At 42.1% G+C, this 18,161-nt stretch overlaps 1 protein-coding gene across 1 annotated transcript in view; it reads right to left on the reverse strand.

Annotated features, from left to right (window-relative positions):
• The window catches only part of GADL1 (glutamate decarboxylase like 1), a 139,522-nt gene that overhangs the window by 108,053 nt on the left and 13,308 nt on the right, over positions 1-18,161 (reverse strand). Inside the window, exons 4-10 of the mRNA XM_077760703.1 lie at positions 17,476-17,582; positions 16,657-16,772; positions 10,892-10,971; positions 10,716-10,770; positions 5,875-5,991; positions 1,131-1,195; positions 771-852 (exon numbers count right to left, since the gene is read on the reverse strand). Coding sequence (XP_077616829.1) covers positions 771-852; positions 1,131-1,195; positions 5,875-5,991; positions 10,716-10,770; positions 10,892-10,971; positions 16,657-16,772; positions 17,476-17,582 — 622 coding nt within the window. The remainder of the gene's footprint in view (positions 1-770; positions 853-1,130; positions 1,196-5,874; positions 5,992-10,715; positions 10,771-10,891; positions 10,972-16,656; positions 16,773-17,475; positions 17,583-18,161) is intronic.

An 18,161-nucleotide genomic window follows, 5' to 3' on the forward strand; every position in this document is an offset into this window, starting at 1 on the left:
CCCCACCCCCTGCCTCCCTCAATGTTCCAGAAGAAGATAATAAATCAATGTTTGGTGCTCAGCCCGGAACCAATAACTTCCCATACCCGTGCGCTGTTAAGCCCCAGCTAAGCGTATTAAGCACCCAATTTAATGTATGACACACATCTGTTCCACCCTCTCAGCAAGCAGAAGTTTCAAGATAACTTCAATCCCAGGCTTAATCAAGGAGAACAAAATCTTGGCCATGTTTAAAACCGAGTTTCAAATATAATCCAGATGAAGGCAAGAGAGCCCATGTGGCTGTAACTAATGAGATTCTGTAAGACCTAAATCTAAGCCACAAAAGCACCTGAGCAGAAATACTAGATTTTTTTTTCTTTCAATCTGAGCCCCCTCTTGATTTTTCCTTTTCAGGCCACCGCCATCGACTGAAGACCTTCCACCGTATCTGGACCAAAGCACAAAAACATAAGCTAAAGAAGGGCACCTGGGTGGCTCAGTCGGTTAAACCTCTAACTTCGGCTCAGGTCATGATCTCACGATTTGTGGGTTCGATCCCCACGTAGGGCTCTGTGCTGACAGCTCAGAGCCTGGAGCCTGCTTCAGATTCTGTGTCTCCCTCTCTCTCTGACCTTCCCCTGCTCACACTGTCTCTCTCTCTCTCTCTCAGAAATAAATAAAACATCAAAAAATTTAAAAAGAAAAACATAAGCTAAAGTGGGTCCTCTGAAAACACAGTCTGACCTTCCGCCACGCCCACAGACCATAAGAGGAAAAGGAGAACTCACGGATTTGTCTCTTACAAGGAGAGCGCAGCACTGAATCCCAGCCATCAGCATCTTGTGGGGGTTCCACGCCACCGAGTTGGCTCTGGCCCGGAAAACAGAAAGGACAAGGGACAGAGGACACGTTAAGTAGCTCCTACTGGCGGCAAGAAGACAATCATTAGTAGCACGTGATACTCACACCTGGGTGTTCCAGAGGATTCCTCGTTTGAAGAATTTAGGGAGTTTAGGGGTTTGTTTCATTTAATTTTAAGTCAAACAATTACTTGGTCTCTTTGTTTTCATACTGTCACTTTAGCGTGCAAAATCCACACTGACTCCCTCCCCTAATGCAAGGCACCGCACCTAGAAAACCCTATTTACCTGTGGATGCCATGCAGGAGGCTGCGGTGTTTCCTCGACATCAGCGCAGAGCCTCCCCAAGAAGCCTGTGGAGATAGTTAGAGGACCATAACCACGTTATTCCATGTCATTCATTTGCCAGGCGGCTGTCATAGAAAACCCTGAGTGAGGACGTCAATGTGCCTTACTGGATACCTTGTGGGAAGCCCAGGTTAAGCCATGGCTACTCCAAAAATTTTGACCCCCGCTCTCACTCAGTCAAGAGGAGCCCCATCGCAATAGTGGGCTCCCATTGACCCTTAGGATTTAAATCCACACATCATAAAGAAATTGGTATAGTAACCTGTTGGGTTGTGTGTGGATGAAAAGTGGTTTAAAAGACAGAGTCCACATCTTATCGAACGTCAAATCTAAAATAGACAATATCCTTTGTTTTTTGTTTTATTTTTTATTTTTATTCTTGGTAGGTGCATGTTCTATTTATTTGTAATATGATTTACTGTCAAACTGGCTACCATACAGTGTGTACAGAGTGCTCTTGGTTTTTGGGGTAGATTCCATGGTTCATCGCTTACATACCACACCCATAGCTCATCCCAATAAGTGGCCTCCTCGGTGCCCAGCACCCATTTTCCCCTCTCCCCAGGCACACATCTCCAAAGGCAAGGGAATTAAAAGCAAACATGAACTATTGGGACCTCATCAAGATAAAAATCTTCTGCACGGCAAAGGAAACGATCAACAAAAGTAAAAGGCAACCGATGGAATGGGAAAAGATATTTGCAAATGACATATGGGATAAAGGGTTGTATCCAAAACCTCTAAAGAATTTAGGAAACTCAACACCCAAAAAACAAATAATCCAGTGAAGGAATGGTCTTTTTAGTGTCATTATGGAAACATAGTTGCTATACGATGTTATATTAGTTCCAGGGGTACAACACAGTTATTCGACAATTCTATATATTTCTCAGTGCTCACCGTGACAAGCATAGACACCATCTGTCACCATACATCGTTATTACAATATTATTGACTATATTCCTTATGCTGTACTTTTCACCTCTGTGATTTATTTATTTTATAACTGAAACTCTGTGCCTCTTAATTCCCTTCACCTACTTCACCCCCACCCATACCTCCCCACCTCCTGTCTGGCAGCCCCAAGTTTGTCCTTTGTATTTAAGAGGAAAGTGGACAATATCCTTTGCAATGCTGGCATTCTCCAAGACACAATGTGCCAGCGTTGATCATGAGATGCCATTCTGAATAATAAAGAGGTGCACGGTCGACAGGGTGCACCTCCCTCCCCCATGGTCTTCTGTTAAGTCTCTCAAGTTCCACATATGAGTGAAATCATATGATATCTGTCTTTCTCTGCCTGACTTATTTCACTCAGCACAATACCCTCCAGTTCCATCCACGTTGCTGCAAATGGCAAGATTTCATTCTTTCTCATTGCCAAGTAGTATTCCATTGAATATAAAACCACATCTTCTTTATCCATTCATCAGTGGATGGACGTCTGGACTCTTTCCATAGTTTGGCTATTGTTGAAAGGGCTGCTATAAACATGGGGGTACACATGGTGTATGCATCAGCACTCCTGTATGTTTTTTTCTTTGATTAATTACTTAGGAAATTACTAGCAAGACCAATCCGGGCAGGGGGGTGGAGGCCAGGGTGGAATTGAGATCCGGCAGCATCTAAAGACCCTGATGAGAAATACATACACTGTTTACTCCCTCCCCTGGGACGGAGAAGGAAGGGTGGGTGAGACACCTCACAAAGCACTGGTGGGAGTGAAAAACCTTGCAGCAGCCCCAGCCTCTGCCTTAGAGAAGAGCCAGACCAGACGGTTCTTCCAGTCTGAGGCAGAGGCTGCAGTAACATTTGTCATTCTGAAGGAAGGCTAGTGCCAGAGACAAAAATGTCCAAAGAAAACAAAGTTTTCCTTAAGCACTTGTGTAAAAATGCACTGAAATTAACCAAATATATGACACTGCAAAAGGTGAGAGTCACCACCTTTTGTGTGCCACCAAGAAAGAAAAAACAATGACATCAACATACCAACTTCAGAGATATTACAGCGTAAACAAAGTAAGTGTATCTTAGAATTAATAAAATATGTCACAGATGCAGGGCAAGGTGGTTTTATGGGACACCCTAAAGGGTAGTAATTATACTTTTAAAAAAGAAATCAAGTGGATAACAGTTTTTAATATTTTATAGGATTTAAAAATATTTTAGAGAAAATTTCAGACAGGCCAAAGTCATTACTACAATTTGGCTAATTTGTATCTTAAAGTTAATAAACTATCTGTGGTATATGAAGTTTCTTAGAGATTTTTTAAGTTTTTTTAAACTTTATTATTTAGTTTGAGAGAGAGAGAGAGAGAGGCAGAGAGAAAGGAGACAGATAATCCCAAGTAGGCTCTGTGCTGTCATTGCAAAGCCTGAAGTGGGGCTCAGTCCTACAAACCATGAGATCATGACCTGAGCTAAAATCAAGAGTTGGATGCTTAACAGACTGAGCTTTCCATGCACCCCCCTTTATAAAATTTTATCAACAGATGATTCAATATGATTATTATAATAACATAATGTAATGTTTCATTATATCCAGCCTGCAATCTTTTTTTTTAAGTTTATTTATTTATTTTGAGAGAGAGAAAAACAGCACAAGTGAAGAAGGGGCAGAGAGAGAGGAAAAAAGAGAGAATCCCAAGAAGGCTCTGCATTGTCAATGTGGAGCCTGATTCAGGACTTGAACTCACAACCTGCAAGATCACGACCTGAGCCAAAACCAAGAGTGGGGGGCTGAACCCACTGACCACCCGGGGCATCCCCAGCCTGTAATATTAAAGTATGAGTGAACACTGCCTCAGTGTGAGAGCTAATTTCGTTAACAGGTCAGATAAACTGTTATCTCATTTGTCTAATACTACTAGATGCCTATTAGGTGTGAATCGAATACTTTGTGGGGCTTAAGTATTCCCTTATAAGACGGTTTCCTTAAAAAAAATCCAACTTTTTTTCTTTAGAAAAACCTAGGGAGTTTCTCATTCATACTTAGAAATCACAATTCTCTCTGAGCCTCTCTTAAGTCTTTAATCTCACCCCCAATTTAGAAACTGCTGTACTTGCTCTGCTTTCTCTAAAGTACATAATCCATATTTGATGTTTCTTTTATGAGAATGGAATTTTTGAGTATAACTGCTGATATACTTGATTTTTCCCCCTTATTTCCACAGTCACAAAGTACTCACTTCTTATTATCTTTTAGGACGTAATGTATTATTATGCTCCTAAGTCTCTAAAAATCAATAAGATAAAAGCTGAAATGTGAACAGATACAAATGCTACAATCCCATTTAAAGTCACAAATAATCTACCTGAAGCATTGCCATCGGCATACTAATAGAGCCTGTGACTCTGGCGAGCGAGCTTTACGTTACTGCTGCTTTTACCAAATATTAGCATCTGCTTAATGAAAGCCTTGAGCTGCTGAAAAATCCTCTTTGAAACACAGACATTTTGCTTTGAAAGCATCAAATCATACAAACTATAAAATCACGTGTAGGCATCTCCCCCAAATGCTTAGTTACCTTCCATTCAGAAAATCAAGAATAGCGTTCTTCCTTTTTCTGCTAAGGAGGATGTGAATCATTCACTTACTAGAAGGCAGTTCCCTATCAGGTCATCACCATGTTCAACCATCACTTCTTTTAGGTTGAATCAAGCTTATTAACTCCTGGGTTTATAAAAAGGAAAAGAAAAAAGAGAACCAAAAAGCTCAGCCAGCATTCAGAACTGGCCGGATTCAAAGTTTTAACCCTGGATTAGCAGAATTTGAAGAGTTACCTTTAATTAAGGGAAAATTTATTATGAACAGCTCTAGGACTTATAAAATTAATTAGAAAAAAAATCAATTCTTTAAGTTAGAAAATTATGAGGAGTGTAAGTTATCCCAGTCCCTCTCAAATAATTATCTATGATGGATCCAGACAAAACCTGTTGTAATTATAGCATGCAATTATGTAATGAAGCATTTTGCATTTTCTGGCTGATTGGAATCATGTAATTTTAGAGCTAGAAGACTCCTCACAGACCACATCGGCCACTTCCCTCTTTACAAATAAAACCAAAGCCCAAATGGGTAAGGTCACAATGAAGAAGAGGCCAGTTAGGACCCAAAGTCAAAGTCTCTTGATTCTGTAGTTCAAAGCGCCCCTCATACCACACCTGCATCATGACAGTAGTAGATTGAAGGGGCCAGAGGAAATGGTTCATGGGAGAAGAGGAAATAAAATAGAATCTGGAAAACAAAACCAAAATTTACATCAAGTCTTGGGATCTTCTTCTTTATTACCTTATGGAAAATGACATATATATTTCCCCTAATTAGAAAAACACACTTGGGGTGCCTGGGGGGCTCAGTCGGTAAAGTGTCTGACTTTGGCTCAGGGCATGATCTCGTGGTTCGTGAGTTCAAGCCCCACATCGGGCTCTGTGCTGACAGCTCAGAGCCTGAAGCCTGCTTCAGATTCTGTGTCTCCCTTTCTCTCTCTCTGCTCCTCCCCTTGCTCACGCTCTCTCTCTCTCTCAAAACTAAATAAACATTAAAAAAGAAGAAGAAGGAGGAAATACACAAATAAAAGAAGCTGGGGACCTCACGTCTAGTTTCTGAGAAATGAAAGACTTCCCACCACAGCTGCAAATAGACTAGGAAGCTGAACCAATGTGTACATACGAATGCACTTACATCCACATGAAGCCACAGGCCGTGCCTCTCACAGATGTCCGCTATTTCATCCAGAGGATCAAAGGCTCCCAACACGGTTGTACCAGAGGTGGCACAGACGAGAAATGGAGCTGCTCCCTGTGAGGAGGACCCACACACAAGAACAGTCACTGTCACCCCTACACTTGTCCTGTAGCAGGCTGGTAAACAGAATGGTTATACATCTAGAGATTTACTGGGTTCCGTTGGAGGTGCCATTCGTTCAGAGTGCTTTGCAACTTCTCCACAATATGGCTGCTTGTCATCTCGAAGAGATCAAGGAAATGTAACAAAGCAAGAGTCCTTTGTCCCAACTCCATACGCATCCTAACTATTTTTACTCTCATTTTCTTTCCGTAGTATTTTATATTCTTAGATTTCCCACATAGAAAGGGAGGAACCTCCACCCCAAAGCCAGACTGGCTTTCTGTGTGGTTCCTAACTCCTTTTGGGGGCATCTCACTGGGGACTGAGTGCCCACATTGTTGAGCCTCCACAAAATAACCAGGAGGGTGAGTGGAAAACAAGTAGCTCCAGGTACAAACCCTGGGGACTGTCTGCCTGTCTCTTTGTGAAGTAAGTGAAGTTACAAAACAAAGAGTGTGCTCAGGTACAAACTGGTATCAGGGGGATAAAGTAAACTCACTGGGATACACTTCCCACAATGGGTACCCCACAGAGAAATCCATTAGAAGGTGCCAGAAAAGAGAACCTGTGTCACTCCTACCATGATTATGCCTCTTCATACAGCGATGGCTGAATCTTGTAGAGTGAACAGGTGCCAGAGAGAAATGGGGGTGGAGGCAGGGAGGGAGACTGTGGGAATATACACAGAGATGAATGGTAATTCCAGCCAAGCAAGCCAGACGCCCTGGTCCCATAAGGAACTTCAGAGCAGCCAGAGAGAGTGAAGTACATGAGATTGTTTACCTTGTAGATTCATCCTAGCATGTCAGCAATGAGGCTTTCTCACTGTGGAAGTGACTTAGAGGGAAAATTTGCAGACACAAGTAGGGGTAGCAATGAGAATCCTAAGATTCTAGAGCTCTTGAGGAATAAGTGACAAGGACGTTCACTGCCTATGAAAGTCATTTTGCCTCTGTTTAGGATGGAGTCATATTTTTCTCTCAGTTTTACCTTGAAGCTCAGCTGTCCCTGCAATATATTTTTATGTCCCATTTAATGTCAGGTGGTATTACAGTTGAACCAGACTCATTCCCATTTAGCTGACTTTTGATGGAAAGAAGTTACTTCTCAATGGAAAGCAGAGCAGAGCAAAGACAATTAGTCCACCTCTTTAAATTGAGATACACAGGACGTAAAGTGATGAACATGATGACTCCATCTGCCATCTGGGGAGATGGTGGTGACACATGGAATCCAGTCCATCCAAACCTGATAGAGCAGGGCCAGTAGGTGAGAGAGCCCCTGGGAAACTATAGGTTTTAGGAATTCTTCCCTGTGCCCAACTACCAACAGATTACGTCTTTATCATGTCAGTGACCTAAGTAAAATGAGACCAGATTTGCATCAATCATTAAAAGTAAGAGAAAAAGAAATTTCCTAAGAGCATTTAAGGTGTCTTTAATGTTTGGACTGTTCCTTATAAACCATATGACACCCTGAGCAGTTGTGAAAAAATACCTTTGGAAGCTATTATAGCCTATTAATGAGTTTTCCTCACCTTTTTAACAATCTAGCTATAAATATCAAGCCCAGAAATTAAACTTTTGCAATCTGGATTTAACCTTCCCATTTTTTTTCCTTTCTCATATTTCATGCAATTAGTGAGAAAATTCAGTGGAAACAGTATTGATTGTGTGCTGCTGACGAGCTATATTCCCTACGAAAGTTTGTCATTTAAAACACTCGTACACAAAGGTACTTTCAAATATTCAATGGTTATACGAGTTTGATCTTTTCATAAGAACTTTAGAGCCTCTGATGCTTCTGCGGTTTTCATAACGGCGTCAAGTAAAGGTCACTGCTCAACAGATTTTTAATGGATTGTGGTGGGCCAGGGAACTGAATCCCAGCAGAAAAAAAATTGACGTGCAAGCCCCACATCTGTAACAGTACGAGTTAAAAGCTTGAAACAAAAGAGCGAGGTCTGAAGCTACTGGGGAAAAATAAACTAATCACCAGGCATTATCTCAAGCTTTGTCCTCGGTGAATCCAAGTTTTAACTAACTTGAAAGAAAACTGAAGAGACATACCCACTCTCATCCCATCGCCCTACTTTTAAATGTGCCTACACCAATTTTCACTTTTTCAAAACTTCTCTTTTCAAGTTTTCGACTTCAGGATATGTCAATTTCATGTACTTTCATTGTCAAAACAAACAAAAATGTGAACAATGAGAGTCATAATGACTGAAGCAGAATAAAACCCATCAACTATGCTAGTGCATGCCTCCTTCATGATACTAAAGAAGAAAAGTCGCTTTGGCTATCTTTAGGGGATGCTAGGCAACTAACTCACTAATATGAAAACTGGCAAATAAAAAGAAAGAATAAAACATTTATCCTGTCCTGGTTGTGCAAATAACCAGGGAAACCAAACAGGAATGAGGGAAGGTTTTCCTTTATGGGAGTAAGCCTGCCATTACATGAAGGAGGAATGAGGGAATGAATTAGAACATCACCTAAGGAAATAACAAGTCTGGACAATGATCATCAATGGCAGCAAGATTCATGGGGTGAGAGGCTGAAGCAGAGGTCGGTAACAGATGGACCAGTAATACCAGAACCCACCGATCAATGTTAGCACAAAAAGAGACAGGAGATGTGTCCTGACTGAAGGACAAAACGCCACCTGTGAAGCCTTCCTGGCAAAAATTCCAATCCAAGTCTCACGGAGTCTCAAGATCTCACTGCCAAATTACAGGAAAGATAGAGAACAGATGGATTATATAGGGAAGGGAACACTTAGATTCTCAAATTCTTGATGTGATTGACAAAAACCACAATGTAGAAAACTCTGCAGAATAAAAAAACTTGGTTTCTTCACCAGATCAGTTGCAGGGAGAGAAAAAAAGGAAGAGGGGGAAGCTACAGATTAGACAAGATTTGTGTGATGAATCAACCAAATGCAACATATGGACTTTGAATCCTTATTCAAACATGCCAACTATTTAAAAAATGCAATTAGAGAAATTTTAATATAGAATGAAAATTTGATGGTATTAAGAAATTATTTCATGTAATGGTGTGTGTGTGTTCTTTCTTAATAGAGAGTACATAGCTTTTACAGATGTACTGAACTATTTATAGAGCAAATGATATGCTGCGTGAGATTGGCTTCAAACTAATCTAGTGGTAGTGGAAGGGGGTGGGGTGTAGACAGAACAGAGCAGAAACAGAACAGAGCAGAAGCTAACAATTGTCGAAGTTGCATGATGGGTGCAGAGAGGCTCATTATATTCATTTTTATACACTGGAAATTTTCTATAATGAAAAGTTTAAAATTCAAGAAAGAAAGAGTGAAAAGGAGTGGGGAAGGAGGAAGGAAGAAATTCTGTGAACCATACAGAAAACACAATCAATATTCTACCCCTCCCCAATAAGCATTAATGACATAAACAAAGTTCTCTTTGATAGGAACGTATGTAGAAAAACACACCTAGGGGGACAAAAGATGAAATTAGAACTCAGTATCTATGGTTCACAGAAGCACTCACAGGCTGTCCTATAGAATTTTACCTGAGAGTGAATGAAATCTGATAATCTGTCTCACCAGACAGCTATCAAGTCCACTTGTCATCAACATGTTAAAAAATAAATAAATATAGATCTAAGGACACACAACTGAAGCCAGTACACCTGTAGTAAAGGCAGACTTTTTAAGTACAGAATTTTTCGACCCAAATGCAGTGGACAAGCATGCTCTGGTCATAAGGTGATTTTTAGGAAAAATCAAAACTATTAAGAGTAAAATAACAGAAAGGGATTACAACCAAAAATATGAACAAAAGAGCCTATATTTGTTAGAGTGTGAACCTCTATGAGGAGACACTTCTATCCCAGCTCAATCAAGGCTGCGCTTTCCGGTTTGCAGCAGCTACAGCAGTCGCCAACCTGAACACGGGGGCACGGTCTGATGCTCCACGAGCAGCGAGAGCAGTGGTGGGACCAGAGGGAAGCAATGAGGGAGGTGTACCCGACCCGACAAGCTTCGGGTCCAAGAAGCAAGATGGCTGCCACCAACACAACCACGCACCTAAGAAGCAGGTGCCAGGGCCAGAGTGGCTGGAATATGGCAGGGGATGGAGGGGGCCTCGCCTCGCCTTCGCCGGCAACGAATACGTCAGCTTTAATACTATCCGGCAGCTGAGGAAGAGAGGACCTTCTGCCAGAGCTGAAATACTAGGCCCCGACCCCATATAAGGTGATGGGTCTGCCACGGGCTTCGGGTGGAAGCAATCTGGGAGGAGAGATTGCTCAAGAGATCGAAATCATTTTGATGCGACCCAGAGATGACTAGTCCCGCCTACAGACTTCTCAGTCGGCAGTTAGGTGGAAGACTGGACGCAGGGGCCCTGCTAGAGAGGCCGGGCTCTTCTTTGAAGGCTAATTTGAGGCAAGAATCCGAAATATGGTGACGTCAGTGTTTTAATAGGCTCCAGCCACCTGGGAATGAGAACATCTGAGAAACTGCACAGAACATGCACCTGGAAATAGAACATCTGTAAATGAGTCTCCCTAGGTTAATCCTAAACAGCTCTCCTCTCTCCCACATACAGAAACAGATCTGGCTGCGGCATTCCCTCCCTCGTACCCAGATATGTGCCTGAGTTTTCTTTCCCTCTTCTTCTCCCCTCTCACCTCTTGGCTGGCTTGCCAGATTTGCTTCTCCAGTTCCTCAGGTATCATTTTACCTCTAAGAGACACAGATTTGAGACGCTCAGTTATGTTTAGTAGTGAACAGACATTGGAACTGCTTTTTAAAAAGTATGAATTCCCCCTCCGCCCACCAGGCTTCCGGATCCTGTCCCCATTACCTTCCATCTGTTTCCACAAAGCAAACATTTTCTGTACCAATCCCAAGAAAGGAGGCTGCTTTCTTCATAGAGTAATGACACTAAATTAAAAGGGACAAGGGAAAAAAAGGAAAACATGAATACACAGCATGCAAAAACTATTGCTTATTATCTCAAGTCATATGGCTGAACCCAATCTTTGGAACATTACTGCATCAAAGAGAAAAGAAAGTAGTCATTTAAAGGAGTGCCTTAATAAAGTGGTTGAAAACATGGAGTTTATTTGGGATCAGAGAAAACAGGATTTAATTCCAAGTATCCACAGTTACAGCTCAGGAATCTTGAGCAAATAATGTACACTCTCCAAGCCTCAGTTTGCTAATTTAAAGTGGGGGTGCCAATGCCGAATTCACTTGTTTTTCATAGAAATAAATGGGTTAATACACGTAAAGGGCTTACCACAGAACCTGGCCCACGGAACAAACTTGGTCACTGGGAGCTGATGTTTTTCCATAACATTGAGAGAAGCTTCTCTTGATGCTACTAATAAGATCCAACATTAATGGAAACAGAATCTAGTCCACCACTGACTCAAAACCCTCCAAGGAGGGAGCAAGACTCTGCTTCCATAACTGTCATCACAAACCACAGAAGAATTTAATTGTTTTCAAGAGCAAACAAAGGGTTATAAATTGCTGATCAGATCCCTGACCAATCTGGTTTAGTGTCAAATGTAAGATCAAAATGAGGCATACAAGAATGTGGCTAAAACCAAGATAACAAAAGTAATGGTAATTTATGGACACACTCGTTTATGCAGCCCTGGAATGAATGAGTCTAATATGTTGCTCTGTAATCAGGTCTGGCCTGTTTCTTATTGGAAATGATAGTTTATGCTTTAGATTGTTGGGACTTTTCCCCCCTACTACATAAAGCCTATAAAATAATTAGCATTCAAACATTGAAGATGTCACTCTTTCTACATTAGTGTGGACAGGTGGTCAATTAATTCTTTTTCATGCCAGAAAAATGAAGGTGCTAAAGGACATTATTGTACCAAAAACCCTTAGTAATTTAATTCATAGGTATGAATACATTAAAAGAGTAGTCATGCCTTCACACTTAACTTGATATACTCCCTCAAATGCGGTCATTTTTTTCTTCTTTTGTCAAGAGAGTTTTATTGGAAGCTCTTTTTTTTTACTCCATAAAAATAAATGCAGAAGTAACACCATCAAGAAAAATGAAACCAGCCTAAATAATTAATTTCCAAGTATCAAATAGGACACGGCCAAATGCCTGTAGGATGCATTCATTTCAAGTTGTTACAAGAACATATGCATATTGAGGAGTAATAATGTACATGAAAATGTAATTAACTCTTTACTTGCTACATCCGCCCACCATAGCTAACGTGACACAGCCAAGGTGAATTATTTCTCACCAGAGAGTTGGGCCCTGGCAACTGAACAACTATTGATCCTGTAATAATAAATAGTAGCCTACCCCACTGACATCTGCCAATAGAGAAAATCCCATTGCTCTCCCCTGAGAAATAGCAAAATGTCCTCAGTGGATCTGCTGGCTAAAAACCTGGTAATCAGAATAAGAATACCTCTAGTGGAGCTATATTTAGGTGCTTCGGGGCAAAGTATAGTCCAATGTCAATCTCAAACGGATAGGGACAGATTTAAAAAAAAAAAAATGTCTGCAAAGCTGAAGTCTAAACATCAGAAAGCATCAGAGGAGGAGAAGAGCCCTGGAAGGGAAAGGGGGAAGAAAAAAAAAAGGAAGGGAATGCTTCAGACGTGCTTAGTAGTTTCAAGGAAAGGAAAAACCTAGAAGGCTGGAGTTCAGAAGTAACGGCTGCATTTAGAAACAAATGGTGGCTGGCTCCCATCTCCAGCAAAAGATAAGTCAGTCAGCCATTCTAGGACCCAATCTCCCCCCAGGTTTCATTCGTCCCACAGAAGACACAAAAATCTCAGTGGGCTTTTATTTCTATCAAGATAAAACAGCAAGTGCCTACTTGAAAGACAGGATTGGACTGACGTCTGCCTTTCTGGTTCCAGCAAGGATTTTTTTCTGTGACCTTGGGCTTCTCAGTGAAATGCTGCTTTCCCCTCCCATAGACTGTGGTTCCGGATGCTTGGACTCCTTTCTGGTGCTAAGCTCGAATGGGCTCCCAGTAGTGGGGTCTGGGCACATATGCTGGGGAATGAGGGAACGGATGGAGTGCAAGGACTTCTCCAAGAGCACGCAGCTGGCTCGATTCCTAAAGCAGAGTCAGAACCGGCCTGATCTCCTAAGTGGAGAACACCTGTAATAACATTCAAACTCGGGCCAGACTTGCCTAGAGAGAAGGGCCACAAACAGGGGAGTGAATGAGGCAGTGAGGAGGCAGGACCCCGAAAAGTGTACCCTGGTCTCTCTCACCCCATCCCAGGCTCCATCCTCCCAGAAAGAAGCTGGGCCTGGGAGGGAAGAGTTTCTTTCCTCCCCTCACTGTTTAGTAGCAGACAGTGATCATTGCTTTACACTGATTCCCAAAATGCCTTGAATTCCAAACATATGATTTCTAATAAGCAAGACATAGATTTATGACTTTCGTTGCTTTGCTCCTAAAGTCCCCTCCCCTTGGTTCCTATTCAGCCTGGGGAGGCTGCTGTGGATACATGGACAGTGCAGGGGGCTGTGTCATGATTTTCCAGGTCTGCACCAACAGCTGAATTACAATCAAAACCTCAAGTACGCAAAACCACCTTCAGTGGTGCATGCCCGTAATCTACATCTGATGGTACAAGACAGAGATGGGTGGTTACCTTGGAGGCCTCGTAAAAACTGGAAAAAGGAGACCCCCCTCCTATTGTTTATAATCACAAGTAATCAAATAATCAAAATAATCACAGTGCCATGGGCCAACACCTAAAAGTAAGCCAGAGAGGGGTAGCAAGAAGACTAACATAGGGTTTAAGACCATTGAGGAAACACAACCTCATTTCATTCTTGTTTTTAACTCATGGATTGCTTTGTTGTGATAAGTGATGAAGGTGATCAGCAAAATACAAATTAAAATAATGCAAATACATGACTTCAGGCTGTCTGGCAAGACTAGGAAAGGAAGGAGCATCAAGGTAGAGTCTGGATGGATGGGGCGAAAATACACATTTGGAGCTATAGTGGGTTTTTCTGTGGAATTCACATTGCTGTAAGCTGAGTGTTTGTGTCCCCTCAAAATTCATGTGTTTAATCCCTAACCCACAGCATGATGGGATTAGTTTGGATGAAGGCACGAAGGTGAGACTCTCAGGGGGAGAGAAGTTGGAGACTTCTCCCTCTGTCCACAAGCATGAACTGAAGAAAGGTCACATGAGCACACAATGGTCCCCAAACCGGGAAGCAGGCTCTCACCAGATACTAAATCTACCACCACCTTGATCTTGGACTTCCCAGCCTCCAGAATTGTGAGGAATAAATGTCTGTTGTGTAAGCCACCTGGTCTAGGATATTTTGTTATAGCAGCCGGACTAAACTGAGATGTAGATCTAGTTCTTGATTTTCCGCCTCCCTCTTCTGCTGCGTTTTAGCCAGGGCTAAAGATATTTTTACCTCTTTTTGCATAGATATCTCCATCAGAGATTTAAAAAAATTACTAGCACTGGTTTCCTAATTGCATGAGGTTTCAATTTCTTTTCACTCCCAATCTCCCAGCTACACCTGTGTCACTGATCTCTTGAAGATATGATCTTTATTCTAGGCTTCTATAGTAGAATTCCTTCCCCTTTCCCAGAATAATCATTCCAGAAAAGAGCTCTAGTAAGTCTTAAACCAAAGAATGAAGCAGGCGAGAGTAAAAGCCCCGAGCTGATAGCAGGGGCCCTGCCTAATCTCCTTTCACAGACATTGAAATAGCAATTCAAGCGCAGAAGGAACTTCATGCTTCTGATATGCTAGCTTCCTCCAACCGAAGAAATCCCAATGTTTGGAACCCAGAGAAGGGAACTCTACTCCAGAATAAAAGTATGTTCCCCAGATGTCTAGATTCCCAAACATTCTTTGCTGGCTAAAGCAAGAAGGTTTTGTGAAGAAGGGCCTCGGGCGGCTGTGTTAAGAACTTCAGATTAGATGAATCCTTCCAGACGCCTCCCCACACTTGGTGCCCACTTTGCACTGAACTAACCAGAGCAAAGGTCAGACAGAGCAAAAGGAAAATGTGGGGGTTCTCCTACCTAATAACTCATGCTCTTAAAAGAAAATAACAGACATGGAGAAGCTCACGGAAATAACGGAGAACTTGTAGATTTGGCCCGCCTCGTGTGTTCAACAAGAGACCTTGGATTATCACAGAAGGTACAGAAGCTAACCTCTTCTGACCAGAAGTGGGGGGAAGAAGCAGCGGTGGGATGGACGGAGGCACCCACTGGAATTTCACAAAAAGAGAAAAGGAAAACAAGAATCCCTTTCAGAGAAGACTGACTGCACTTGACCTCTGCTATCTATTCTACCCACATTATACTGTAGCTAGGTAATTCTCCTCCTCCTAGTAAATCTAGCTAGCATTTCTGTGGATCTGTGATGTGCCAGATCCTTTACATGCATTAACTCTTTCAATCACTGCAACAGCCCACTCATCTGTGACTACTAAGCTCCTGTGGCTGCTGGGTTTGATGGCCCCAAAATATTCACCTCCTCCCATGTCCATGCCCTTTGCCAGATGATTCTACAGCAAGTCCCCTTAAGAGACAGAGTCTGTTTCTCCACTTCTTGGATCTGGGTCCCTTCCTATCACCTACTTATACCGATGAAAATGTGCCAGTTCTGAGCCTAGACTCAGGAGGCCTGGTGGGTTTCCACACTGTTTTCACCTGCATCCCTGTCATGACAACACACCCGGATGGCCTGCTGGGGAAGGAGAAACACGTGGAGCAGAGAGAACTCACCGGAGTCATCCCTGTCAAGCCCACTCCTAGATCAGCCATCAGGCAGCCAGCCCATAGACACATAAGGGAGCTCAGCCCAGAGCTGCAGAACCGGCCTGGCTATCTTGATTCATAAGCACTGAGATATTATAGCTATAGTTCTACACCGCTGGGCTTTGTTAGATACAACAGCCAACTGATATTTAATTTTCCAAATTAGGAAACTGAGGCACAGAGGAGTGGATCACCTTACCAAGGTCACTCAGATAGTTAGCAGAGGAGATAGGACTTGAATCCAGGCAGCTTAGCGCAAAGTCTTACCCACAATCAGACCTCCTGCTTTGGTGAAGAGTAAAAGGAGACAGAGGACTGTGCAAGACGTAAGTGTGTGTGTGTGTGTGTGTGTGTGTGTGTGTGTGTGTGTGTGTGTGTGGTGGCCACTGTTCCTGAATGCCTCCCTTTCGTCTTGAAAAGCCTTTGTATCAGCCGTTCAAAGCCATTGGTTTTACAAGGAGATGTGAGTCTTCTGACATAGCTGAGTGATCATCTAAGTCCTAATAAATAAGACACTCAAAGAAGGGATTCACAGAAAGAGAGAGCACTTTCAAATTGAACGTTCTTCTTTCTCAAAGAAAAATGTTATAGACTATAAATCTTAAATAAAGGTGATGCACAAAATCGAGTGGCCAGGGGTTACAATATCAAACCCATCAGAATTTCCTTTGGAATGAAATATGATGTTGTACTTAGGCATATTAGTCACACATGGGTAGGATAAAAGCATATCAGAGGCCCCAAACAAACAAACCCTCTTCGATAAGGCATTCTCAGAAAAATCTATATCTGATATCAAAAATAATTTTTTACCTCTGCCGATGTGAAAAGGATTAGTCTTGGCAACCCAGACAGCCCCTTTTCCTTAATATCGGGACAGTATTTGTATCTAGCTAAATTCATTGCATACATATTGGACACTGAGCCACCTGCAAAAACAAAATTGAAATAGCATATTTATAACATAAAATTACAGTTCCCTAAGTGCCGACCACTGTGGAAGACATGAATGGCTACAGCTGCTCTAGTCTAATGACAAATCCCCATAAGAGTCTTCTGCACACCGTGTCCCACCCGTCACTCTTTCACACTTCCTAACCTCCAGTTCCAGCAATTTCCACTCCCAGCAAACACTGACGTTTTGCTCTATTCTCTCATTCCAGAGTTTCCCAAACTAAAGGTTTCAATCTAAGGACGAGGGCCAGTACCCAGGTCTTCATCATTAATAATATTGTGTCACCTGATTAATAAAATGACAATTCATGCTCATCTACAGTCCCAAGAAAGGACTGTAGGACAAACAAAATGTGACTCAGAAAACTTCTCAAGTAAAATTGGTTGAAAAACGGATAGCCCTTCCACATTCCCAGGAGCAGATAAATTTATTTGTTAGATATAAATCCTAAATGGTGGCTGTCTCATTTCTTTAACATTTATGTCAGTTATTTAGCATCTATGCAAAGTGTCGTCACTCCAGAGAGGGGAACATGCTAGATGTTCAACAAACAGCATTATTAACATCCAACTTTGGAGAATGTGTAAGTCTTCAAGGGGTTCTTCCTCAGATAACACATGAATGAATGTTTAGATGTTTGCAATGGAAGGGAGATGGCAATAACTAGCTGTACTTACCTGGATTAAATATTCCATCCCCTTCTTTCCAGCCAATAAATTCAATCATTTTCTTCAGAACCGCTTCTTCCACTAACAGAAACACTGGGGACACCTCATACGTATAACTAGATAGATATAAAAAACACTTCACTTCTATGACTAGAGTCAAACCATCCCTTTGGTGTCCCGAGAAATGCACACAGAAGATTCATTAAACTAAGTGGCTATCGACGTGCAGGTGGAGCCTTTGTAGGGTCTTTGGAAATGTATCCCATTGGAACTAGAGAAACGTGCAGTCAATGACAGTGCTAGTCATGATTTGATAAGTGCCAATAGCTGGTGGCCTTGGGGATATGCAAGCTACTTGGGCAGTCTTGATTTACAGGAAGGGAGAGAGAAAGACAGAGCATCTAGAATCTTTGCATTAGCCACGAGCAGTGGCCATTTTATTCTCTGGATGCTGCTTTGGACTCTGGTTAAAGAAAAGCCATTGTCATGGGAACGGGGTGTTTACTAGGTTACTGCCGCGAGGACCCTGACAGTCAGCTCTAGATATTTTACATGGAAACTACTAACCCTGAACTAGGGTTCCCTCTATCACATTCCTGTGTTTGCGCAAATGGGAAGTGCTCTGTGGGGCATCTCTTACTGTGTGATGATTTTATTGCAAAGCACCACCCAAATCCCCTGTCCCTGAAGGGTTT

Source organism: Crocuta crocuta, unplaced genomic scaffold (genome assembly GCF_008692635.1).
Source record: "Crocuta crocuta isolate KB4526 unplaced genomic scaffold, BGI_CrCroc_1.0 scaffold253, whole genome shotgun sequence".
In the NCBI taxonomy this organism is placed as follows: domain Eukaryota; kingdom Metazoa; phylum Chordata; class Mammalia; order Carnivora; family Hyaenidae; genus Crocuta; species Crocuta crocuta.